General features: G+C 44.9%; 1 protein-coding gene across 1 annotated transcript in view; it reads right to left on the bottom strand.

The window, feature by feature from the left end:
• zswim5 (zinc finger, SWIM-type containing 5) overlaps window positions 1–27,186 on the bottom strand; it is a 59,149-nt gene that overhangs the window by 9,803 nt on the left and 22,160 nt on the right. Inside the window, exons 2-9 of the mRNA XM_047588981.1 lie at window positions 7,016–7,203; window positions 6,558–6,726; window positions 5,024–5,172; window positions 3,756–3,906; window positions 2,308–2,484; window positions 2,005–2,181; window positions 1,368–1,514; window positions 1,126–1,263 (exon numbers count right to left, since the gene is read on the bottom strand). Coding sequence (XP_047444937.1) covers window positions 1,126–1,263; window positions 1,368–1,514; window positions 2,005–2,181; window positions 2,308–2,484; window positions 3,756–3,906; window positions 5,024–5,172; window positions 6,558–6,726; window positions 7,016–7,203 — 1,296 coding nt within the window. The remainder of the gene's footprint in view (window positions 1–1,125; window positions 1,264–1,367; window positions 1,515–2,004; window positions 2,182–2,307; window positions 2,485–3,755; window positions 3,907–5,023; window positions 5,173–6,557; window positions 6,727–7,015; window positions 7,204–27,186) is intronic.

Here is a 27,186-nt window from a genome sequence, read left to right as displayed (position 1 = left end):
AATCCCCCAAACAACGCAAAGACAATCACTCACTCATTGTATCCAACACACACACACACACACACACACACTGATGAGTGTGCCAGTGGTCAACATTGTGTGAACTGACAATAGTTCCCTGTGGCATGCTAACAATGAGAAAACCCAACCCCTATTCTGTTCTGGCCCAATGGCCTCTGTTGAAAAAAAAATCCCTGGGCAGGGGGAGAAATGCAAATGGATGGATTCTATACATTACATACCACACACACGCACACACACACACTGAGTGTGGTCTAAATGAGCAGGGTGTTCCAGCTCGATCCATTCATGCTCTGCTACTTTATGGCTGTCTGCAGCACAATAGCGCCCGGTCCTTGTATAAGAACATGGAGCCAGTTGTGTGATGAGTCACTGCTGGTGAGTCTGTTCACCTCTCCTCAGGATTACACTGCATCAGCCGGTGAAGTGCGCCAGGAATTATACCTTGTGTTTAGCAAATAAGCTCTTTAACTAATGCCTTGTTATGTAAGATGCCTGGGAACAGACGCTTGGTCCCATGTATTTTGCTGAGGTGCACGTTAAGTTTTTAGATTGATGTGCAGATTTAGCAGACAAACAGCTTGGCTGCAAACAAAACTTTGCAAATAATATAATATAATAATAATATATGCATTAGTGTTACTGTAAATAGGGATTATTTTCATTATGAAACACAGCCATCATGATTTCAAGAACCCAAAGTGACATCTCCAAATGCATAAAATGCTTGTAGAGTTTATGGTGTTGGAACCAATGAATATTTTACATTTTTGGTTTATGGTCAAACGCTGTCATTTTAGTCAACCTCTGATGTACTTTAGCTTAGTGCTAATATGCTTGGCTGTCATGTTGGACTAAGAAGATGAACACAACAAACATGCTGTCATAGCCCGTTAACATGGGATCAGCACTTAGTCCAGTCTGACAGAGCTGCTAGCATATAGTCTATAGTCTTTGACGTGAATAATCATACTGATCATGGTTTTAGCAATGGTTACTTATAAAATACAACAAAATAAGTCGGTTTTGCTGATCCTTTGTTATAATTCTTACAGAGACGGGTCATCTGAAAGGAGTAACATGACTTTGTCTTTGTCTCCGTACCTCCGGTGTCCATGGTGTTGTCGTCGTCCACGCGGCACGTTTCTGTGAGTGTGATGAACAGGCAGCCTATTGGATCTAAGGGATGACCCACCCAGCCCTCCAGGTTGGTGGTGGAGGTAACACCTCTCTGGAGAAGCTCTGAGGGCGGAAAAGGACGGTGAGAGTCTGAAGTTAAACTGACTGATTTAGGTTCTCCAACTCCAGAAACTCATAGCATGCATATACATGTGTGTGTGTGTTACCTTTCTTTTGGTGTTTGTAGATGTCCATTTGTCTCTGCTGTTGCAGGCGGAGAGTGTTAATGATGGCGACGGCCAATCGCAGGGCTTCCCTGGAGTAACCATGAGAGCGCAGGGCGTCAACGCGCGCACACGCCGTTGGGACGTGGTCTGTGGGGTGGACAGAGAGATGAGCTGGGGTGTATTCAGTCACATGTGCATTTTTCTCCCATTTTTTTCCCCCTCTTAGACAAACAACACACATACATAGTAACGGCAAATGCACACACACACACTGCAGTCTCAGCAGAAAGACAGTGTGTGTCTGATAGCTGGCTTAAGTTGCAGAATCTGACAGATCTTAGCTGGAAGCTGCTTACTGCAGATACTGGCCTCAATATCAGCAGAATTACTCTGTGTGTGTGTGTGTGTGTGTGTGTTGGCTTGGCTTTCAGTGGCATTACAGATGGTGTGGATGGAACTGTCACACAAATACTGTCATTCTTCCTTGAACTGAAGTGTTTCTATTCTTTTGTAATGCAGGTTTGAAGCCTACATAAACATAATGTCTGACAAAATAAATGATTATAAATGAGTCCACTTATACAGTGTAGATTACAGAGGATGCAAGAGTAAATAAACGAATGAAATGAAATTGTACCTAGCCAAAGCGGCAGGCCCTGTGGGTTGAACAGCAGGCTCTCTCCTTCTCTCTGGTAGGACGGAGACATGTAGAAGTCGCTGCTGATGATCCTCTGGAGGTGGCTGTCCTGCCAGTGCAGGTCACAAGCCTCAACGGCGCGACTGAACACCGTCCTCCTCGGCCTGGATAGAGAGTCTGAGACAAAACAACAAAATTAGTGATTATTACTAAAAAAATAGGCAAATGAGTTATTAGTGAATATAATGCTGCTGCTTGTAGTTCCAGTATGTCCTGGTTGTGTTTTTGTGTTCTCATGCTGACCCTGTGCGAGGTTGCTCTGCGGCAAAGCGTTGGTGATGTTTGGAAGCTCGCTGCCGTAGTTGCCGTCCTCCAGGGGGCAAACGTCCATGTCTCCCCACTTTTTCAGCTGCTTCAGCCAGGTACTCTTCTCCTCGCTCTTACAGTGGGGGTTCAACACCACGCACACCCACAATGCACCTGGAGGCAGGATGGAGATTAGCGGTCAGGACGCAAAGGCAGCAAAGTGTATTGAGCTCAGGCTGTTTACGACCTCAAGAGATCAGTACATTCTACTGTATCAGACACACAAGACCTTTATGGACCAGTCTTCATGAAAGGAAGGAAAAGACATTTTGCAATCCCACTGTTTTCTGTTGCATCAAGAATGTTGTACTTGGCAAACAGATTTCAGTTTTTAAATAACTCTTGGTTGCATCTTTTTTTTTAATTATCATCATAAGCTGCAGGTCTGTCTGTAGCTAGTTAATATGAGTGATCACTAAAGATCACTAAAGAGAAACCAGATACGAGTCGTGAATTTCAGTGAGTCATAAATATGAGATCTTGTGCAGAAAACTCCCAGTGTCATATAGTAAATAACAGTATATCATATTATTTGTTGAATAAGCATATAATGGAATCTTGAGAACTGGCAGCTTTCCAGTTTCTGTAATACGATCATACGACTGTTCCTTTCAGCGTTATGAAAAAAAAAAAAACGCTGTGGGTGTGGACAAAATAAGCAAACTGGAACCACATTATTGGGCTGGGAAGTCAATTAACAAATTAATCAAGAACATAAATGACAGACCTAAAAGGCTAAGGGGAGTTCAGTCCTAAACTCAGTATCTAGAGAATAATTTTGCATTTAGTTATGTTTTTATTTCTGAAAAAATGAAGAATGCACTTATCATTGCCTCTAAACCTGCACTTAAAACTATCACAACCCTTCCTTTAAGACTTTAAGACTCAGAGTTGTTGCAAAGAGTTTGGTTCCATTTTAAATATTGAAATGACATTGGTAATCCCAGCAGGCAGCTGTGTGGTGACTGAACTCACCTGTTCTACATACATAAACCTCCACCTGTGTCAGCTGTCAGACGTCTGCATCTGAGAACAATGATCAGGCAGCAAACCCCGACTGTCTGGCTGTTATTTCTGTCTGTGTCATGATCTCCCTCACTCACCCGGGAAGTGTTCTTATTGACCTCCTAAATGCTGAGATTGATTGCAGAGAAGCTGAGCAGCCGTATCGATCGGCAGCCTTTATCATTCACTGTGTGCAGGGAGTGAGAGGAGAGGCCTGGGCAGGAGGAGCAGCAGCTGACTGGATAACCTAATAGCTTACTGACTGATGGATGTTTACCCGACGAGGGAGACTAGATATTTGCCTGAGGAACTGATCACAAGACTTCAGGCCTGGCTTTACTTCACTTTAAGATAGCGCATTCTGTTTTTACTGTTCTTACCCAGCTCATCCCAGAGCTGCCGACACTTGTCCGTCATGCCGGTGCCTTGCTGTCTCCATAGTGACAGCCGAGGGTCTGCCATGAATTGTTCCGTTATGAGCGTCAGCATCCGGGCCCCGTTGGAGTCTCGCATCCGTAGCATCTCCCTCACCTGAAGAGAGCACAGCGGCTTAGTCTGGGCGTGAAATCCACGAGTGGAATCAAAGAGTCACAATTGCTTTCAAGCGATAGCGATGCGTGTCACTGCTCATCAGAACGGAGGCAGATCAGAAGGCGGGCAGCTCCGGTTAACGTGTTTGTTTACCAGAAGCCCATTATCCCAAAAAAGATTCCTTTAATACCACAGGAAAACAGAAGCCAGTCTTTCAAATCCAGATAAGATGAGCAGATTCTCTCAAAGAGTGAACAACACCGTTTTCATGCAACATGCACACAGTTACATTTCAAGGATAAGTGAAAGAAGCAGTCTGGCCCTGAGATGGAGAGCTCAGGATTACCAGGATGTGTCAAGTGGGCTTGATTCATCCAGACAAAGAGCACTAAAAAAGTACGCGAGGACCTCGCTGACTTTAAGAATATGCAGAGCTATAATTTACTATAATGAAGACCTGACGATGACATTAGAAGAATTCTAAATATTCTTAGACAACTGTTATTCTCAAGACCACCAGGTTGTTGAGGAATTAGTGAGATGTGGTTTAGCTAGATCATGGAAAATGTAGGATGACAGGTTTCTGGAGTTTCACATATTACTGTTGTGCATTACTAGCCTACTAGTCTGCAGTGATTTTGAAATCACAAATTTGTGGTGACACATTTCTGAAAGTCCAAATCCAAATTGCAGGATAAATGCTTTACTTTATTAAGCAGCTTTAGGCTAAATGTATCAGATGTAGATTTTAGAGCTTGAGAGACACTAAAAAGGAACTTGAAAGTTAGCTGATAATTCCTTGGGGGTTCTGACATTATGAGGAATTCCTTTCAAATTATACATAACTACTGGAATCATTGATATGATTGACTGAAGCCTTAGTGAGGAACTTATTCAATATCTGAATATTTATTGAGATTCTATAAAAATGTGTGAAAACGCTTCATCACTTTCATATTACAAACTAAATATTTAATGAGTCGTTCTAAATGTATCACTGATATGGTATTTTTGGTAGTTGTTTTATCAGCATGGTTTCTTGGAATCTATGACCATTCTGACAAAATGAACGAAACAAAAACATAATGGTGCAGAAGTAGGAAGTGATGATGTCAACCTTAGCGAACATGGAGTTGAGCTGCTTCCCGGAGCCGTAGTATCCTCCCTGGGACAGAAACTGTTTGACTTGTTCCCGGACTTGATCCTCGTCCAGATGCCAGCAGTTGTCATCGTCAATGCTGGCGCCTGCTGTTGGGTCGGGGGCACCTGAGAATACACACACACACACACACGGCATATATGTATGACAGACGTACACAGCACAGGGGCACACATACTTTAACCATAACATCCTTCTGTTCCCATCAAAGCTGGTGTAAATAGAATAAAGTCTGTATATTCACTTGGGCACTCCGTTCCTTCCTGTTCTCAATTCACACCCCAAGAAAAAAATAAACAGACGGTGACCATGGGAAATGAAGTTTACTTGATGACAGCCTAACTCTCAAAAACACTACACCCATTTCCTATGCTTATTTTTTTCCATGTGTGTGTTTTTCATCTAGGATTTATTCCCTCACTGCTGATAAAAAAAATGCTTTCATTCCTATTTGTTTTACATTCACCTTATACAGCACCAACATGACACTTAAGAAATGCTGTTCCAGTTAGGTTAATCATGCACTGAGGGAATATAAGGCTAACTTTATTTTTCTTCCATTTGGCTCCGAGTGTGTGTGTCTGGCTAATACTACAGGGAAATGTAGATATGCTCCGAAGGGGGGACACAGCTTTGATCTAACAGGAAGCAAGTGGAGGAAAGCCCAGAGATGTGTTTCCAACGGGCTGGGAGAACGCTGCACCAAACAGCAACGCTCCTCCATCAAAGGCAGCCTCGCTCCTGGATCGACTGAACTTCAACCCCCATGATCCCCCTTGTCAAACACAGACAGGAAGCACAAAGCCGTGTTTCCTGGACGGGAGAGCTGGAGAATGTCAACATTTAGCGGGGAGGATGAAACAGAGTAAGAGATAAAGAGTTTTGTTTGGTGAAAGGATGCGTCTCGTTCGCCGTTTCCCAGATGCAGGGTGTTGCGGTTCTCCTCCTCTTTTTCATCTCGGCGCTTTCTCCGGCCCTTTCATCTTTCCTCTCCTTTCCGTCTCACCGCTCCCATTTCTCCCGCCTCGTCCTCTCAGTGTCCCTTGCCTCTCCTCGCGGCTCTCCCTCTGCTTTCTCCGCTGCATATGTTTCATCACTCAACTACTTTTTCCTCCGCTTTCTTCAACCTACCCCTGCCAGTGGGACGGGGTATCGACTGGAGTGTGGGAACTGAAGGAAATCAAACGAACCATTTGAAGCCTGGTTTGCTGCTTCGCCGGACTAATCAGGGGTTCTGACGTATGACAGCCTGTAGGCTAGTGTGCAGCATGTTTTAAGTCTGGGGGCTTTCAAGTCCGGCCTGTCCCTGTGAAGATACCACTGCAGAGAGGATGGACGGCACCTCCACAGAGCGAGAAGTTTTGAAGAATCAAGAGAAGCACTGTGCTTCAATGTTGACCGTCAAAGACTGGTCCTAGGTGGATATGGATGGATTCGCTTTCTCTAAAGAAACTATCAATCAGAATAAGGAATGAAGAAGTCGCGGACTCACCGTGGACCTGGTTGATCTCGGAGTTGGAGGAGAGGATCTCATCTGCCAGCTTCTGGGCGGTGGGCAGCACCTCAGTGTGGTGGGCCGTGATCAGATACTGAACCAGCTTCTGCAGCTGGTCTCTGTTCATCTGGAACAGTGTCTCCGAGATAGGCAACCGTAGCTTCACCTGCATCAGACACGCAAAACAGTAGGTGTACACCTTGTCAACTACGTACATTTCAAAACGGTTAACTCGTGGTTTGTGTCTTGAAAGTGGAAAGTAAAAAGTAAATAAATTAAATGTTCCGGTTAGGATTCTATTTTAGTCACTTATGTTCCTGATAATTCACAAGCTTCTATCCAGTGGTTCTATACATGATCTATGACAGTTTTATATACAAGTGACTGGTCAAAGAGTTACGACATCAATGTAAGGCTTTAAAGATACACCGTATATTCTCTGCTGTGATTATTACCTGTTCGGGCTTGCGGATTCGATAAAGAGAGAGCGCCACCACATGGGCGCAATAGAAAATGTCTCGGTTCCCACAGCCACAGGTGACTGAAGTGATCTTGCAGCGGTCGAAGCTGATGGCCACCTTGTGCGTGACCTCTGGCTCTGACGATGTGGCAGGCTCGGTTACCGTGCCACTGAGGTGAAAGCCTGGGAAGACACAGGGGGAAAGGGAGGCTTTAAACCATTCTTCACGGTGACGAAATTAAATCACGCGCATACACTGCTTTATTAAAGGTTATGTTTTTAGAAGTCAGACGTCTGTTTCCTTCATTTAGACGTTGCCGGTTAGCGTCTAACATGCAGACTGCTAAGATGTAAAAGAGAGCATGAGGGGAGTAGAAAAGAAGCAGGAGCATCTGTAATCCGAGCCTCTGCAAACATACAGAGTGAACCTTCAGTACAAAACAAACACATCTTAATGAGACTTCTCCAATAGGGCACTATGGCATCTGATACTCCCTCTGCCTCCCTTTACGTCTCGATGCATTTGTGTGTGTGTGTGTGTGTGTGCAGTGAAAAAGGGGTTGCTAGGGTGGGATCATTTCCTGCCCACACACGCATGCATACTGCCCCCAGGACAGTAAGGCTAGTTGGCTAAATAAATAAACTTTAACTTTGCATAGTTAATCTTTAGAGCACCAGGCTGACCGTTGACTGCCGGCCTCTTCTGGGCTTTTCTTTAGCATCTGCGGACGCACGTTTTCTATAGTTCTGTGGCACATCCGGCGTTGCCTCCAGGTGACCCTTACACGGAGCCTTTTGGCCAATTTCACATATGCCGTACTGGCTGGATGGATTTTAAACACCGACTGCTGAGCTGCTGTTCCCTCTCAAGCTTGTGGATGTCGGCCATCAGCAGTCTTGCTGTGTTCGAATGCAGGTTTAAATGGACTGGCCTTTACTGAGACAACTTTAGGAAAATCATCTAGTCTTGGCCATGTACAAAAGCCACCATCCCATCCCTGTAGCATAAACTGAAAACATTGCATTTGACACGGAAATGATAAAACTGCCTGAAAGAATGTTTCACCAAACATACAAATGTTTTCCTTGCACCTAAATGCTTCCTACTTGTTGGATAATATCTCTCTTTTTTATGAATTTTGAATGATAATTTATGTAAGTTTAAAGTCAGGAAGCACCAACAATCTGATGTAAAATGTTAAATGTTAAATAAAGAACTAAGTGTAGATTGTTCTGTAGCAATCCCTCCCATCTAGTGCCAGTTTTTTGTACTGTTGTTAAATCTTTTCTAGCATTTCATGAGTTGGTGAGCCTTTAATTTAAGGGTTAGGGTTAGAAATAAGAAAACAGACATATTTTGCATACAAAGTCGCACATAACTTAAAGACAGAATTAAGCACTTAACTCAGACAGGGTAAAGGTGGAACAATAACAGGCCGGGAAAAAGAATGGTGAATGACGAATAAAGGGGATGAGATAGTAGAAATGTGAGAGCTGAAAAGAGAATAGAGGAGGGGAGAGTGTATCTGGTCTGTCATGTCGTCTCACTGTGACAGGTCAATTATTTATGAGGTGGTGTGTGTGTGTACACTGGATTACTGTATCTCGCCAAACCATAGCAACCCCACAGTTGGTTTCACAGCTAGAGAGAGACAGCGGAGAGACAGAGGCATAAAGGAAGGACGTGCAAGCTAACAGCACGGCAATGCTAAGCCTATTTTGGGCCTGGATGGGAAAAAATGTATACATCTAAACCTCTGACAAACCAAAACCCATTCAACCAAACAGGAACACTTCAATTCTGGGGTATGGGCCAACACGGTAGAGCAGACTAATAATGGTGTTTTAAGCCTTCTCCCTGGCAGAATCCCACAAAAAGGCTTTTCCAAACCAAATGTTTTGAGCACACAGACAAAAGCATCGCAAATAAACACACACAGCGACATCCACTCAACTGCAAACTGTGTTCACCAAGACAAAGAACGATAAATAGCTGCAGGAGAGTAAGGGAGGACACTCACTGAATTGTCTTTCTTTCTCTCAACCGCTACCTGGAGCAACGCGCTTGTACCAAAGGCCACCAAAGGTCTATTTTCAATATGCATGTGGCCAGACCACGTGAACTGCTCCCCAACAGACAAACATGTCCAAGTACTCGTTGACCTAGCAACCATCAGAGCCACATGTACACCACCAACTGATATAATGGCTGACATACTGAACTAGCCTAATTGACTGCACGCCAGACAATATATTAACCTATTAGCGTACCTTACACATGCCTAGTGATCAACTTCACTACTGATTGTCGAGGGATGACATACCAATCAACCAACAGAAGTACATGACTGACCAAGACAAACTGTCAACGGAGCCAAACGTGGCATCTGACTATGACAGGAAGGATGAGCAAGACACTGTTAGAGAACAGACTGCAGAGGGAGAGAGACAGGCTGATGCATCTGTCGGTGATAGACATAAAGAGTCCTCCAAATTGTTGAAATCTCTCCCTCCCACTGAGTCCGCCTGCCCAACCAATCTTTGTGTCTTGCAGCGTAGTAATATTGTAAATGTCAAAAATGGCTTTCCATTCCTCCCCATCGTCTCTATAATGGATATACCTGAAAAGCCAATTTGCACAAATAAGAGCTTAGCGTAAGGGAGTCCAAATTTGATCTTCCAGCTGAAATCATCACAGTGGAACCATAAAGATCAAGTCCAAAAAAAAAAAAGAAAAAAACCCAAAACAGGGGAGTGCATTTCTTAAAAGCATCACAGGAACATCTGAGAGCTACCTGCACTCTAAGCTGCCTAAATTACGTCTTGTCAGTCATCAGCCATCACTGCACTTGCCTCCAAAACTCCAGTCCAGCATTTTGAATTAGAGTAGAAGTTTTGATGGCAGATTACATTCAGTATTAAGTCTGTACCACAGCTGCGAGTGCTGCTCTCTCTTTCTCTCTTGGGTTCAGACCCCCCCCAACCTCTTCTCTCTGTGTCTGTTAAGTTAAAGCCTATTGTTGTTTGGGCCACGGGGATGAATGTGATGGTGACACCGCTGCTCTTTTCACTTTCAATCAAGTCTAAAATGGCTCACACTCAGCTCACAGTCCGTCTGTCTGGCTCCCCTCCCCTCACCTTTCGCCAGTTTTGCACATAAAACCTGCATCATCGTTGAGATTAATTAAATGGGCGAATTCTCAGTTTTTGGCATTCACACCTCAATAAAGACTCTTGCTACACAACATCGTTATTCTGAACATAGTGGGCAACACTCACGAGCCAATGAGTCTCTTGAGAGATGCACGATCAAAGTAACAGTTTGACATTTTGCTTTCGGACTTGGTTTCTGTTTAGCCGCTCAGCAATATAACAGGAAACAGCTTGAGAGAATAAAGCAATTCTATACTTTTAGGAAAGTTAACAGACTAATTAAACAAACAAGATACAATGTATTAGCAAGCTTTGTGTTGTTAGGCAGATGGTGTAATCTTTGGACTAGTAGTTCCTCCCTATCAATAGCCATAATAACCTCCTGAATCTTACAGTTGCAATAACTGAAATAAGGCAAGAGAGCACAGAAAGTATATTTCCTAAAATGGCAAAGGAATCATTCAATTTACAACCGTCGAAAATGTAAGACACTATCAACCGACATTAGGGGTGGGCGATTTGTCGATATTAAATCGTGAACGATTACAACGTGAAGACGATCTGTCAAACTGCAGAGATCGTGGGATCGTCGAGGGCACATTCTATAAATTGCAGTTCTATGCTGATGCACCGACACACCAGACGTATTACGTCGTCAACCTGACCGAACAATCATAGTGAATTACGGGCAGTGACGCACTGTCTTACCCGCCTCCTTGTTTATGTGTGTAGCGGTAGCCGCATGGAGAGCCATGGCTGAAAACCAAACTAAAAACAAAAAAAAAAAAATCCACTTCCATTATATGGAATTGGTTTGTATTTTCCTCAACTGATGAAGTGCAGGCAAATGTTCTGTGCAAAGTTTGCACAAAACAGGTTCGTACGTCGGGTGGCAACATGACGAACCTGTTCAATCATTTAAAGAGGAAGCATCCCAAACAATATACTGAGAGCCAAACAGCGAGGGGCCCGACGGCACCGGCACTGCAGGCAGAGGTAGCAGCTAGTGTAAGGCAAAAAGAGTCAACATTAACACAGGCATTTAACAAAGGCACTCCATATGACAAGTCAAGAAAGCGATGGAAAGCGGTAACAGAAGCAGTTACCTTTTATCTTGCAAAAGATACGGTACCGTTCAAGACGGTAGAAAACGAGGGGTTCAAACGCCTGCTTAAAGTAGTTGACCCACGGTACGAGCTGCCCAGCCGAAAATACTTGTACAGCACTGCCATGCCACGTCTCTTAAACTTGATTGTTTGCACATGCAGGCAAAACTGCGACTATTTAAAATAAAATCGGTTAAGAAAGGTTCTTGGACTAAATTGTCTATTTTTCATTTTTCAATTTAATATTGTGATAAAATCGAAATCGTGATTTTATTTTTAAAAAATCGTGATATGATATTTTTGCCATATCGCCCACCCCTAACCAACAGGTTAATATCCATGCTAAAACTGCTGTAGGCAGTAAATGATAAAACTAAAATGATTATGAACTGCCTAATGACTCAACTACCACAAAGATACTGTAGCATTCATCCACCATATCCCCCAAAGAAATATTTAGCGCAAAAGGAAGAGGACCGACAACAGAACCTTGTGGTGCTCCATTGCTTATTATAAAAACTGCACCTCATCTTTTCTTTTCTGCCACATTGTGTACAGAATGCTTCTGTGTCTGGTAAGTCTGAGAGAGACAGTGTGTCTTCAGCAGATGGGAACGCAGTGACACTTGATAATAACGCGCTGTATCGGACGGTTTGCAGGAACACACAAACACGTACACACACACATAAACACAGAGAACAAAACAACCTTTTCATGGCCCGTCTGCTTTTGTTCTTAATGCCACAGCCAGCATAAAGATGAAACGGTGCAAACTAGTCAGTGATATTCACAGTAGATATCACTAATCTCTCTCCCCCTCTCTCTTTCACACACATACACACACACTTGCATCCTAGCTACGGGTCTGGTTCAGCAAAACAGATGAATTTCTAACAAAGGTGAATCAGGAGTGTGATGTGTGTAAACTGGGCGTGTTGCCAAGTACAACGATCCAGCCTAATCCTTGGGGAAAATCATATGGCCCTCAGAGTGTATGTGTGTGTATTTATGTGGTTTTCACATTTTTCTTTTCTATTGCAGGTAAGCATGGTTGCCCTGAAAAGCAACACATACTACCCCTGACATATTTTATGCTGAACTAAATGTGTGTGTGGTATCTGTGGTTATTAACACTTTGCGGGCTACACATGATGCGGTCTTGCATATAGAGCTGTGTGCATTCAAACCACGGATACAATCCTCAATGTGATTCTGAACAGCAGCAGTTTCACCACCTCTCTGTCAAATAAGAGAATTCAGATTTCCATTTCAATGAAAATGTATAATGATGCGTGTGGGTTGTACAATAAATTGTAAGTATAGTTCTAGATGCGTGAGTGGGTGAAATACTGCTGCACACTTGTATAGATGTGTGTGAGAAAACCCACAAAAATGCAGAGAGACTTTAGAGACACCACCATTATACATCTTTCTATTGTAATTAGAGCCCCCCCCCCCGCTTCTATGTATATATCCATGCATACACACTCCACCCTGCCTCCTTCAATGTTGTACACCATCTGTCACTCGATGGCAACCCCGCCCACACAGAAGTCAGCCAGCCAATCAGGAGACAGAGAACTCCCCACGCTCATAGGCCATTAACCCCTAATCAGCTGGGGAGATGGAGCTGGGCGGTGAGCCAAAGTATCCATGTACACTCACACAAATAAACCATAGTGTTACTCCACCAAAGCCAGTCTAAACCCCTCCCACCTCTCCCACTGGACGTTAAAGTTGGAGGAGACCATCTTTGATTCCATTCATGTACCTTCCCCACAGCGCTGTGCGTACACCTCACATACTTTGCCAAAAGCCACTCCTCCACTTTAATGCACTCCTTCACCTTGGGTAGTGTATTAAGGAGGAAACTAACACAACACAAGGCTCTTTTCTCATTTGCCATTTTGATAAAAGTGCTGGAGTTCTGTCCAACAAAAGCATCCCACAGCCATTCAGTTGGTGACCGTGTGGTGAAGAACCCAAAATAGTATTTATGAGCAGAAAAGCTCACTTGCTGGAGAGTGGTTCTGCACAGCGGGAACAAAAATTAGTTCCCACAAGCTTGAGGCTAGCAAGCTCAGTGCAAGCTCAGTGCAAGCTCAGCCCCATTACCGATGACTCTCTTCATAATGACTGGTCACTTTCGACATGCTTAGTACTTCTTATGGTGTGACCACTTAAAATTGAAGCTTGCTTGCTTCATACTCATGACCAGGAGCTTGCAAAATGAATGAGATTCCAATGGGTTTCAGGTCATACACATCAGTGTTGATTAGCATTTGCATGAAGAGGGTAAAATGATGATGAATGAACTGCTGCCGTGCTGTGTCCAATCACAGCCTCACAGATCTGACAGCACGGCTTCATACTTGCAACTTGAAGTTTTTAGATGTGGATCTTTAAATGTTTTAGATTCAGATCTATGTGTGTTCCAGAGACATTTTCAGAATCATTTTCCAACTTTACCAGTGCAAAGTGTCACTGTGTAAAGTGACTTCTATACAATGGCTGTTTTCAGTCATATGTTCTGGCTTCCAAAGACTCAAAAGACAAACTGATGAGCCAGCGTTAAGCAGCCACAGACACATAGGGAGTTAATTATAGCTTAACACAGACATATACTGTACTTGAGTATACGTCACCTAGTGAGTAACAAGGAACTTCACTATAGAAATACCAAATATACAGTTTATTAATTCTGATTAAAGTAAATTTATGCTTAACTTATATTTTACACTTGTTCAACATCATTACACAACTTGTAAATGTTTCCACTCAAAAATCTAGTATGAATATGAACTCAAAACCACAAAATATTAGTCAGCATTTTAGATGCTACTGTGGTGTAATTTCCCTACACAACCAGATACATACAGAGTCTGGTAAAAACGTCGTAGAATGAGACATTCAAAATAAATCCTCCTCTGGCATGCACAAACTGTCCTTTGCTCCGCTTCTCTGCTTCCTCATTCAGTCTGTGATGACACGCTGCTGTTTTATCAAGAAACTGCATCTCAGCAGAAATACGCTCGGCTTAAGGAAAAAAAAAAAAAAAAAAAAAACGTCGCTGCCACCTTATTCCCTCCCCAATCTCACTTCCCCCTTTTCCAAAAGTAGCAGAGAATTCATACCTCGCAGCCTGTGGCCCTTCCCGTCTCCCATCTGTTCTGACAGCTCCAAGGTTAACACAGCTCCCCCGCCCGCCCGCTCCCATTCACACACAGAGGCACCCACTTGGCCCTGTATTCAATCAGCCATCTATCTCTGCACAGCAGACGTGCATATGAGCGAACATACACATAGGGTACACTGAATCTTCCCCTCCCCTCTGCCAATCCATCCGTCCATCTATCATTCAGCCATCCATCCTTCCATCTCTCCCTCCTGCAGTGTTTGCTGATGCGATAACAGCTGATTGATTCATTTGTGATTTCCCAGCAGCCCTGTCGCGAACCCACACCCACGCGAAAAAAAAAAAAAAAAAATCCTTGCTAACCGCCGGGACTCATTTGTCATGATTACACTGAATTGATTCCCTGATTCGCTCCATTCTGTTACACCGGGTTAGGAGAGAAGCGGCAGACAGGGAAGAGAGGGGGAGAAAGAGGACGAAAGAGAAAGAGGTGGGGGAGAAAGGTTTAATCAAGTCCCTTTCAGCTGATGTGTCACTGTGAAAACTACGAGAAGGGAGAAAATCTGCAGATCTGACGGAGCTGACGCCAGTGGAAATCAGCTGACACGTCTGCCCCGAGTCTCCGGGCCGGTTGAGCAAAGGGCGCCGTGAAAAGGAGAAGGAAGCGATGGAAATAAATTCAGCGGGAAGCAAGGCAGCACTTGATGTAAGAACACGTCCGAGAAGGGTTTGCCAAGAGATAAAGACCAACAAAACCAATCAAAGTCATCAGAATGAGGAAGAACGCGCAAGATAGCGCTTGCCAGCTCTGCATTTGATGCACATACAGGTACCTTTGTTTAAGATAAAAAGCTATGGATGGGTGGATGGCATCCTTTGCTCACCGTGTCTGAATTTCAATCCAAGGAAATCGGCCTCACTTGAAAACAAGCTGAAGTGGCCCGATTCAAGACTCGCACACATTCTGCTGCTAATGGGGAGACACTTGGTCCATTCATACCTTTGTGAGCTTTCGCAACTCCAGAGTGAAGGTTGCCTGGAGAGGAGAAAAGCCACAAATGCCACTTTCAACTTTGCAGCAGAATGCAGGACCAGAAAGCTGAGAGCGCGGGGAGCAGAAGTGCTCGCACAGAAACACAAGAAAACACAATGCGTGGAATACGAAGCTGAAGCCGAGGAGTCGCGGCGAGGGAGATCTGAAGGGCCTTGGTACGTGTGTCATACACAGAAGCTGTTCTTTCTCCTGTGTGTGAACCCTGTTCACTCAAGGCTAATTTAGAGATAAGAAGGGCGTGTTTTTTGTTCCTGTCCATTGATTGCCGTAAAGGCATTACTGTGCTGCGGCCTTGCCTGACCACACTTAACAAAGAATCGAGCAAAAGCAATTTATCTTGCTGCAAAACAAGAACGGTGCTCCACTTCAGGTGACAAAGCCTGTGTGCCTTGTCCAGCAGAAAAACTTCCCGTTTTAACTTTTCCTTTGCTCTTTGCGGCTAGGTCTCGAGGCAAGAAATGTAATGGTGAACTCACAGAGGATGCTACAAACACACGGCCGTCGGATAGAAGTTGTTTTTCAACTGGAAACCTGAGGGAGGATGTTGGATTGGAGAAAATGTTTACACAAACTGGAATAATGCCAATAGGCTTCATACAATATATATTATCATGGTGCTACATTGGTTTTTTGTTTACCAGGTTAAGTTTAATAAGGTTAAGATTAACTATTGCACACACTACCACTCACAATGTGCTGGTTGAATTGTGCAGGATGACAGTATAGACACACAAAAAGCCACACGGCTGTGCCTTAAAGTAATGGCAGTAGTGTTCTTGTTTGCCCTCTAGATCACCGCTCAAAATGCTAACCATCCAGCAATTAAATAACCTGTGGCCAACAAGGTAACATCACTGCTTGGTGGACTAACTCATGAATAGTGTGTGAGATACACGCACACATCAGACAGAACTAGCCGATAGGAAGTAGCTATCACTCAGCTTTGCAGCCTCTTGAGTTCGGTGTTGGTTGTCACTGATATGTGCCCGGTGTGTAAATCAAGAACTAAACGCCAACGCAAAAATGTAGCTTACAATCTGATATGAATGCTTGGTTTTGCGTTTCCCTTTTCAGTGCAGCTTAAGTAGAAAATAGAAGCACCAGACGGCGTGGGGGGGGGGGGCGTTCAAATGAAGATGTACAAAATGACACGTTTCACAAAACCCTCTGCCACAGCAATTACCACAAATCTGATCTCACCGCGATTAAACCGCACAATTACGCTAAACACTGCGAAACCTGGTGTGATGGCTGCCACTGATATTAAACCTCTACTTGGTGCACGTCTGTGGAGGTTCTCAGTCATCCAGGTTGGGACGGAGGCAGCTGGACCTGCCGGGGCTCTTCAAGGTGCTTAGCTCTGGTGTTCTAAACGGTACATTTTTGTCAAACTTTAAGAAAGCGGGAAAAGTGCTGGCGACAAACTGAAGATAACCCCCAAATATCAGCACGTAACAGCATAGTATGGACACACAAACACCGACAGAACAAGCTATCATTGAAGGTAAAAGTGGTCGACAACTGTAAAAGGTCACTGCACTGAATTTACCCTCCAATCACCAATACATGAGTTACCAAAGGCACGCACACATATGCACAACATTTGCTTTGCATATGTTGCTGGCTACATGTATAGATCCTTCCCTGCAGCAAACTGCTCATCTGGACTGTGTGTGTGTGTGTGTGTGTGTCTGTCCCATTGCATCTGTGTGAGCTATGCACGCAGTGCTAATGCGGTTATGCACACACATGTGCACATTTACACCCATGGATTTCCTGCTTGTGTTTACGTATGCCAAGCCTGTTGTCTCCCGTCTCCCCCTCCGCTGCTCTTTTGTCTAGTCCGTTTCTGCGCCTCTCGCACTTTGCCCTTTCCCTAAACCAGCCGTGGCCTTAGCCATGGTTTTTGTTTAATATGGCGGCATGCAAAGCAAAGACGCAACCATCTGCCATGTGCACGGAGCCGCCGTCTTAGGAACAACAAGGGCTGGCATCACAATGCCTCTTTAGTTGGTGTGTGTGCATGTGTGCGTGCGTGTGTGTGTGTGTGTGTGTGTGTGTGCTTGCGAGCGTCCATGTGTGTGTTTGTTCTTCAAGCGCAGTCTGCAAGGCAAGATAAGTATGTGTTTAAGAGGCTTATATTTCATTTCAGGAACTGAAGGAGACAAAATGGCTCCATTCTGAGTTGGCGGACACAACACAAGGAATGGCAAGGTAGCAACAAAAACAGAAAGGAAAGAAAAAGCTCGCCGTGATGGTGTTTGTGTGCGCGCACACACACACACACACACACACAGAGGAAGGAACAAAGCTGAGCATTTGTAGTTTGTGCACAAACACAACTGAGCACAAAGCTGAACAATTGAAACACAAATCCAGCTTTATTCATCCGTGATTTTTGTTTACTGTACAGCTAAAAGCCAATATCTGATGAAAGCTGCCGGATCCCTGTCTGAGGACTGAACAAAAGCAACTTTTAGAAGAAGTGAATATTGACCGAGCACATGACGTGCTCTCGGTAACGCTTTCTGTAACAAAATGTCTTTCACAGGGGCTTAAAATTAGCGAAAAGTACACATTAGGAGTAATTTAGGTCCTTGCAGTGACTAAAAGTGGCAGCATCCACAACGTTTCTCAGCAGGAGCTGGTAACTTCTGGTATATTCTGACAAACCACGGTGCAGAAACACTTTCTGACGTACACAGTATTAACACTAACCTGACTTTATTTTAGATGTTACCTTTTACTGATTCTCAGCAATCCTGGGGAAAACCACTGTTGGTTTACTAGTTAATATGGTTGCCCATTTACCACAGTAACAGCTACATATTGAACCCGAGTTCAATCCTAAGCCTCTGAAAGTTTGAAAATAAATACCAATTGTAGTTTCTATGTAATGTTTTGGTTCCGCTTCTGATATTTTCCTTCTGTTCTTTCTGGGAAAGATTTTGTTGTCTGCAAAAGGTCACGACATTTGTGGCTTTGTTGGACCGTCTGCATGTCTGAGTTTGGAAACCTTTCCACCCCCTGATTAGCCTCCACCCCTACAGAGCTGATCACTGCTCGCCTTGCGCAATCATGCATGAAACATGAATAATGAAATATAATGAAAACAGCTTGCGAGCCAATATACAAGCTGACGACTCACACGCGCACACAAAGGCTCGGCAAGGGTGAAACTCTCATTTATCCATTAGCTGAAAAGCAATCACAGATTTGCACACACACACGTACACACACACTCACAGAGGGGTGGGGGACTTCTGGTTGACTTCATCAAGCTCTCATCAAGCCAAGCCACCATATGGGGATGGGGCCCAAAACAGAGGGGGACTGGATTGTGTATGTGCGTGTGTGTGTATTACAGAGCCCCCCCCCGTCCCCGTCCCTTCATCCCCAAATGCAACACCAACACAAAGGAAGCATGCATCACCAAATCAGCTTTGTCTTGCATGCATTATGACGCTACTGCTGCCCCATTAAGAAGACCCCCCCGCTTCCCCGACACACACACACACACACCCGAAGGTGTGTATTGCTAAAACAGCTGAAGCAAAGTAAAAGAGAGGCCAGTCACCCTGATTACTACCTCCTCCTCTTTTTGCGCATTTCTGTTTCTGGTTCTAGTTTTTTTTGTTTAGACTCCTCTGTCCCTCTCCCTCCAGCTTAACTGGCGAGCCAGCATCGCACCCTGAAAATCCCAAGAATCCCCACTCCCCGCTCCCCCCGGCCTGCCTCCTCGCAGACACACCGAGGCCGGCTCGCTGACGTAGGCAGACAGTCACATACACTAAATTTTAATCTGGGAGTGACCTGCTTTTTTTTTTTTTTTTTTTTTTTTCTAGGCTTCCCTCCCCTACCGGCTGCCCCCTAAGAGTCAGCTTTTCACGGGCTAAACACTCCCCTTCTCCCAAAGCGCCGCCCACCCCCGAAACCCCCCTCTAAGGCCCAGGCCGCAGGCCTCGAGGCTGGGGCCTCGCCTGCCATTGTTAGCTGACAATGGTCGAGAGGCAGCAGGCAGGCAGGCGGGCAGCGGCCGAGAGGCCTCGCGGAGGAAGCCAGGGGAGAGAGGACGGGGGGACAGCTTCACCACACAAGCAAACGCGTATGATAAACCTAATTAGTGAAATAAATAGACCAGAAAAGATTGGAAAATTAAGCATCGCAAACAGAACTCCCCATATCAGAAACAGTGTAACTGGGGAAAAAGGGGAAGAGCTTAAACTGAAAAAAAGGGCTGCGTGAATGCTGCGAGCTGTGTTCACACAGCCACCACGGCATTATGCCGGACACAGGCCGTCTACTCCATTGAATCCGCCGTATACAGCGGGGATCAAACCTAACAAAGTGAGCTTTATTCCACAATGAAGGTTCGTTTATTTATTTCAAATAGAAGCATCTGTCACGGCAGCCGGGCTGATGAATTGCAGAGATGTATAGTGAGGCCGTGTTCAGACCGACATTAGCACTGTGGTGGAAAGCAGCCCTGCTTTTGATTCCAATCACCCTACAGCCCGTGCTGAAAAAAATACACATGGTTCCCGACACCGCGTTGCCTGACAAAACAACCAAATAGGCTAAACGGAACACGGATCGGGTTTTGCTGCAGTGCAATCCAGCACGGTTCAACAGTGGCCAGTCAGATGTGTCTCTACTATCTGTACCATGCCGTTAGTCTCACGGTTGTCATAATGTGGGATTACAAAATTAGTTCCAAGAAGTTCAAACTGCTTTAAAGTCATGTCACTGAAACTTGACTTCGTATATGGTTCTGCCTTTTTTTCCAGCGCTATTGTTTGTGTAGACGACACGAATGTCAACAATGCGGACACCTGCTCCCAGTAGAAACTATGTAACCCTCAGCATCTAGGCCACTCTTAAGTAACTCCATAGTTGTTAAAGGCATACACTGTATATTTTATCATGTCACTGCTCCCAATAAAATCTGTACTAATTGTTAACTAGAGACTTGTCTGCCCTGCGTGTGAACCGGGTTTGGCTACACAACTTACCCTGATGCTTCTGCCTTAACTGATGCACAGTCTACGTAGAAATGTAACGTGTGAACGAGCTGCGATGGGTCCGTACGGCAGCAGCGCGTTTCCACTTTAGTATTTCCAGCTGCTTCTTTTCCTCTCTGCGGTTTTTGAATTGATTATTTTGGATCAATAAAGACCCGGTAAGGTTAACTGAGTGGGTTTGGAGATTCAGGCATTTGCATGACTTGTGCTGGGCAGAATGCGGCCGACGTTTCGGCGAAACTTTCAGCTGCTGCTGCTGAAAGTGAAGCAGGAAGTAGAAACAAAAATGAACTCAACCGGGAAAGAAGACACAGCGTTGAATAGTGTTTGTGTGGCGTTCTTACAAAGTGAGCCAGACTGACGAGCACACGAGTACAAACGTCTTGCAGTGTCCATGTCTGACTTGACATCTGAACTGAAAGAGCAAGTCGGCAGTCAAGTCAAGCGACAACGACCATGACCAGCAGCATGAGAACCTGCTAACAAGGGTTTGAGCTCAGTCAATGACATGTTGAGTAAAGAAGGTAACTATTACAAGCAACGCAGCAACGCGGGGTGAGACGGTCCTGTTGTCAAACGGCACGCCGTGTTTGAACGGAAAACAAGCGCACCCACACGCGGCCATCCAATAATGTCGACTGTCACACACAAGCACGCAGCTGCACGCGGACAAACGCACACGCGGCGGTGGCAATCCAATAATGGCCGCTGTCGTGTTCCTAACCGCACGCTGGCACGCGCGTACATGAGCACGCACACAGAGATGAGTCGCGGGAGCAATCATCTGATAATGTCAACTGTCAAACAAGGCCACACACACACACACACACACAGAGGCAGGACAAAGGAGGGGGCGCTGGTAAACAATGCTCCACAATGCTCTCTCCCGGAGACTTCAGTTTACAAAAGAAAATGTTTCCAATCGCTAGAAGATCAGTCACTCACACACACACAAACATGCAGACGCACAGCCGGGGCGAGAGAGAGAGAGGTTTACGACATGTACAGGGGGACACACAATGCCAGTCGGACCATTCTCTCACTTACTCTATTCAGTATCTATTCACTCGCTCCTCCTCCTCCTCCTCTTCTTCTTCTTCCCTCTCTTCTCCATTAGTGAACTTTGGAGCAAACTGCTTCAAAGTTTATCACATTTATCTCCCTGTTCTCCGCTTTTCTTCATCGTGAGGATCCTTTCCCCTCATTTTTCACCTAGTTGGTAATATAGGACAGATAAGAGGTACTCGGCTGCACCCGTTGGCCCGGCTCAGTGCGGCACCGCGTGCACACAAACTCACACACAGCCCATCACAATAGCCTGGATTCACACAGTGCAGGGCCGGCTTAAGATTGAACCAACAGTGATGCAAGCCTTCCAATCCTCCCTGTATGGACAATGAAGGGCTAGTAATAACAACCCGGGGGCTAGTGTGCGTGTATGTGTGTGTCAGTGCGCTCCACGCATATACAGTATACATGCGATCGTGTGCAATACTAGTAAGTTTATTCACATATCAGATCTCAAGGCTGTATGTAACACAAAAGGACGAGGACCAATCAGCTACTACATTCATGAGTTGTCTAAAAAATAAATAAATACAAACACAAAATGCAACACAAATCCTCAAACTCTTTTGACCTTGAACCAGCCACCTTTGGCTTGTTCAGTTGTGAAGTGAATCAAACACTGCTATTTGTAAGCCATTCCCTTCTTTCTGGTATTTCCCCCCTGGCACTGAAAACTCTAATTGTCAAAGTTCTTAAAGGAAAAGCAACCTGAGCCCACATTCTTTTAAGCTTCAGTGATTTCTTTGAGCAAAATCGCAGAAAAACTAGCCTTTGAACACTTAAGTGTATCTGGGCTGCAAACCAATCAGCCACAACATTAAAACCACCGACAGGATGAGTGGATAACATTCACCATCTTGTGGCAATTAAATGTTGTGCTGGGACACTTCTGGACCTGGCTGTCATTAATGTTACTTAGACATGTAGCACCCACCTGGACCAGACCAGTTACTCCCACCTGATTGGTTTAATGGTTTAATAACAACTCAAAAAACATGAAGAACAGCACAAGGTGTTGACCTGGCCTCCAAATCCACTAGATCAAACTGATCAAGTATCTGTGGGATGATCCACAGAGGCCCCTCCCCTCAACCCATAGGACCCAAAGGCCCCCACTAACAACATTGTGTTACCAGACACCACAGGACACCCTCAGAAGACCCATGTCCATTCTTTGAAAAATCCCAGAGAGAGAAGCTATGGTATGTCCCAAAATCGTCCACTCGAAACCTGAGGCCCCAAGCAAGTCACCTTGTGACGCCTTCTGATATAGACATGGGTCCAGATTCTTAATCTTACATAAAATGGAGAGAGATAGTAAAGTGTGCCTTACTTTCATACAGCTCATTCTGTCTGATACTTCAGGAGCATTTAGGTCTGGTTAAATGATCACCACATCCTGACCTTCCATCCTATGAATGTGTTTAATAAGTTTATATTCATGTATTTATCTGTATTTACAGTCGTCTGTCTTAGTCTTTTGAGATGGCTACCTCATGATGAAATGGTTTAAAACATCAGTGCTAAAAAAAAAAAAAAAAGAACACTGGGATACAACCCACACACAGCAAGCGGCCTTCTTCAGGGTGTGAACAACGCATCTACTGAAAACGGTGAACAGGAACAAACGGTTGCCCATGATTCTTCCCTCTAGGAAGGAAAGAAAAGGCCCAAACCTGAGTGTAGTGACTCATTTGCTGCCAGATGGCAAATTCACATTGAGCCAGCGTTAAATGCGCAGAAATGCAAATGACAGTGCTCATGATGTTCAACTCTGGCAAAGCCTATAGCCCAAAAGACATGAAAATACATGGTAGGTGAATCGCACCAGGCAAGAAGTCGGATGTGAATGATATGGTCTTGTTTTCTGAAACCTCAGTGGCAGTCGGCTGTTGTGGTTGACCAACATCTCACCATGCCAGCTGGTTCTGCTTTTTTTGGTAAGCCACAACGTGAATGCAGAATGACTTCTCGTCTCATTTCGTCTGTTTCCTCCTCACACATGCTACCTCTCTCCATGACTCTCTCCCTCTCAAATTTGCTTTTGTTTAACCTCCAGTCCCTTCCTTACGGTGGGGTTTCCTCTGCAGCAGTCTGCCTCCATCGCACACTCACACAAGCATTATCCCACACACAATGAGGCCCTGATTAATAAGTGTCTCTCCCTTGTTTCCGGAAAGTGTTACAACAGAGAAGGCCATCTGAAAGGCACTTCAACCCAAATTATGTAGATTTAAAAACAGCTTTGGACACATGAGGCAGCAGGGGGTGGGAGAGTAGAGGGGGTCGCGGGGTGGCACTCCAACCATGAATATTTATGAAAAGACACTTTAAGTGTATCCTCTCATGGGTGAGAACCAGCCAATCAACTTCTTTTGAGACGTTCTTTTTCTACCTCAAGTCTGTTTTTGGCATCAGTGTTCAAATGATGCTGCCAAAGCATTTAAAGATAATTGAAAAGAATTTCAAAACACGACTCTTGCATAACCGCACGGATCTGCCGGTCCATCACAAATAGAAGCTAACACAGGACCGGTTTCTTGACATGAATTTGCCGCTGGCGACAGCAACTTCTCATGTAACAGAAAGGTTCGTTTCTTCTTTTAGACTGGAAGTTGACAAAGTTTGGGATTCTGATTTGAATGGAAATGGTAAAAAGTCAATGAACCGTACATTTTTATACTCCAGGACAAACTACTCCACAATGATCTGCTGACAGTTCTGAAGCAAAAAAAATCATCGCTAGCAGTACGACTGAGATTTCTGCAATATCCACTGAAAACGGGCCGGTTTGGAAAGGTCAGATGGTAACTTGTAGCTTTCTAAGAGAACGCTTCCTTCAAACTAAAAGCACGAGACTCAACGACCCCCAGTCACTGGCCTGCATCATACTAACGATGTATCAGACAGTGCAGTTCCCATTAACACTGGGCTTGTTTGGACAATGGAAGTTTGTCTTCTCGTCTCTCTTCTCTGTTTCTACCTGGCCGGCCTGATGGGTCTCTCCAAAAAAAGGTTGCCGCCTCAATTCTGAAAATGTTACGGACGCTGTTTGACAATCTGACAACATCTCATCTGAAGCGTAGCGCCATCTTTACAATCGTGTTCAGCAGCATCAAGTTATTTAGAAGAGTGCACTTGGCCTCTGAAATAGGATGCTGTTAGCTGATCATTCCGACCGCAGAGTATTTCCATCTCCTTTATGTACCACTACAGAGCACAGAGCGGAGACGCACGTATGAGATGGCACACAACAACAGCCGAGGTCTGGCTGCGGCGGCGCCCCCCTCGCCTCCTGGTGTAAGAACACGCGAGAGTTGCTGCGCGCTCAAAGTCAAACAACGGTGAGTATGAAGTACGTAATGACACGGAGCAGTGTTTAATTTCTAATTCTATCCATTGGCCCACTTGTGTTTCTGGTTTTCTTGCCACATCAAGGTCAGTGAAATAAAAGACACAAACACACACACACACACACACATGCACGGGACACAAAGGGGATGAGGGAGGGAGGGAGGGAGAGCGAGTGAAAGGCTCTTCACAACAATGTGTGTCGTGGGCTGAATACAGAGCATAGGACAAAACAAAAGCGTGAGCGACAGCCAGCTGGCTTGGCACCACTTGGCACGGGACAGGCCCGTTTGTCCTTGGCATGACAATGAAACACACACACAGTTTCTCCTTCTCTACCCAGGTAGAAAGAAAACTGTAGCTATGTAGAGGATTTACTGTTAAAACAATTCATCAGACCGGAGAAAAAGAGACGGTGCTACAAAACGGGAACAAGAATTCTCTTTTCGCCTCGGAAACAAAAGTGGGATAGGATACCCGAGACTCAGCTGTCAGTTATGGAAGGAGCTGGACCAACATCTGGGACGAGCTTTTTACCTCAAGTGTGCTGGGCTCACTTGCATGTTGAATATTTGTCTCATAACTGGACGGTATCAAATGCCTCCGCGCACAGTCGTGGTTTGATTAAGAGTCACGCGACACTGAAAACAGAAGTGGTTTGTGCGCCTCGTCATCCTTTCACACCTAAAATAAGTGTATATACAAACAGATAGCGTTTAAAAATAGATATAAAAGCAGTCCTTCCTAAAAAGGCACTTGTACGGTAAATGAAAGAGATGCTTTGATTATCCAGAACAGAAAGCAAATATTTATTTTAAAGCTATGTCATCATAGCGAAGGATATGCTGTATATTTGAGCAAGGGTCAGCACAGGAGAGGGCCAGACACGCTCCAATTTATGTCAATGTTCAAAACACCTTTGTTTGAGCATCTTAAAGCAACACTGTATTGAGCAATTAGCAGTTAGCAGTTAGCATTTCAACAGAAAAGCACCCTGAGGGATGAGCCGTGAAGGTGTCTTCATTGATAACACGTACATTAGAGCATAAACTAAGGCCCCATTATGAAGTACTTTGCCTATTTATTTATTTATTTATTTTTTTTAAACAGAACTGAATGAATGAGTGGAGGAGAGTTTGACCATATTTCTCATACCTGAACCATTCTCTCAGACGGAAAAAAAGCCTCCTCACCACCCTGATTTTCACTGGACTTAAACACTGTTATTATCTATACAGCTCACCTAACAGTAGTCATTGTATGGCAAACAAATTGACACTTGTCCCAGTGACTCACGCGTCATTCAGTATACATTTCTCCTGATGAACAGCTCGGCATGTGGTGATGCTACAACACAAGCGTTCTTCACCAAAAATCCCAACGTATTGAGGTGTACTCTTGGTTTTGCAGCGACTTGTGTTGATAATTGATATCTGAGTCAGTGTGAGTGGCATCGGGTAAGCCCGGCCATACACCGCTTGCCATTGTGAAACCGAGGCTACAGCTTAAGGCTAAATGTAGCTTGCCTGGATCAAGACGTCCCACCTCTCATTCTTATTTGTTGAGACATTACTGCCAGAAGGAGAATAAAGCCGTGACTAATGGCCAGAGCTAAATCTTTGCAGCCAGTTACGACGTGTCAATTCAAAAGCATGTGGTGGGGCTTACCGGTGCTGCAACGCGGCTGACGACAAAACCCTTTCAGAGGCTCGACAGAAGGGTCTGGCATCGGGGAAAAAAATGGGATACATGGGAGTGCCTTGGGTTTACTCATTCTCTGTGGGTTGAAGGCGTTTTAAATATGTAGGAAGAGATGAGACTGAGACTACTGTGCGGACATAAAGAGAAGGGGTGAAGGCCGGTCTGAAAAGGAGCTCGGGGTGCCGCTAAAAGAGAGCGAGCAAGTCAGAGAGAAAGAGAGAGGGAGCGAGGGCCTCCTTACTCAGCAGGAGCTGTCTGCCAAGGCGAGAGTCAGGCAGAGGCTGAGTGTGTACGTGGAAGTGTGTGGTGTGTGTGTGTGTGTGTGCGCAACATAGGAGAGATAGTGGCCACGTGCCAAATACAATGACCTGCAAAGCTGGCAGGGCATCGTGTGGTTGTGGGAGTGTGTGTGTGTGTGTGTGTGTGTGTGTGTGTGTGTGCGCGGAGGAATGTGGTGCATGCTCGCATTCCCAGGACGCATGCTGCCAGCTTCTCCACAGTAACAGTCAGTGGAGGCATAGGGTCCATCTCAATACAGAGGGAGGGAGGGAGGGAACGGAGGACGAGTAAGGAGCG

The sequence above is a fragment of the Mugil cephalus genome, chromosome 7 (assembly GCF_022458985.1).
Source record: "Mugil cephalus isolate CIBA_MC_2020 chromosome 7, CIBA_Mcephalus_1.1, whole genome shotgun sequence".
Taxonomy (NCBI): Eukaryota; Metazoa; Chordata; class Actinopteri; order Mugiliformes; family Mugilidae; genus Mugil; species Mugil cephalus.
This window is presented reverse-complemented; position numbering and strand designations above follow the sequence as displayed.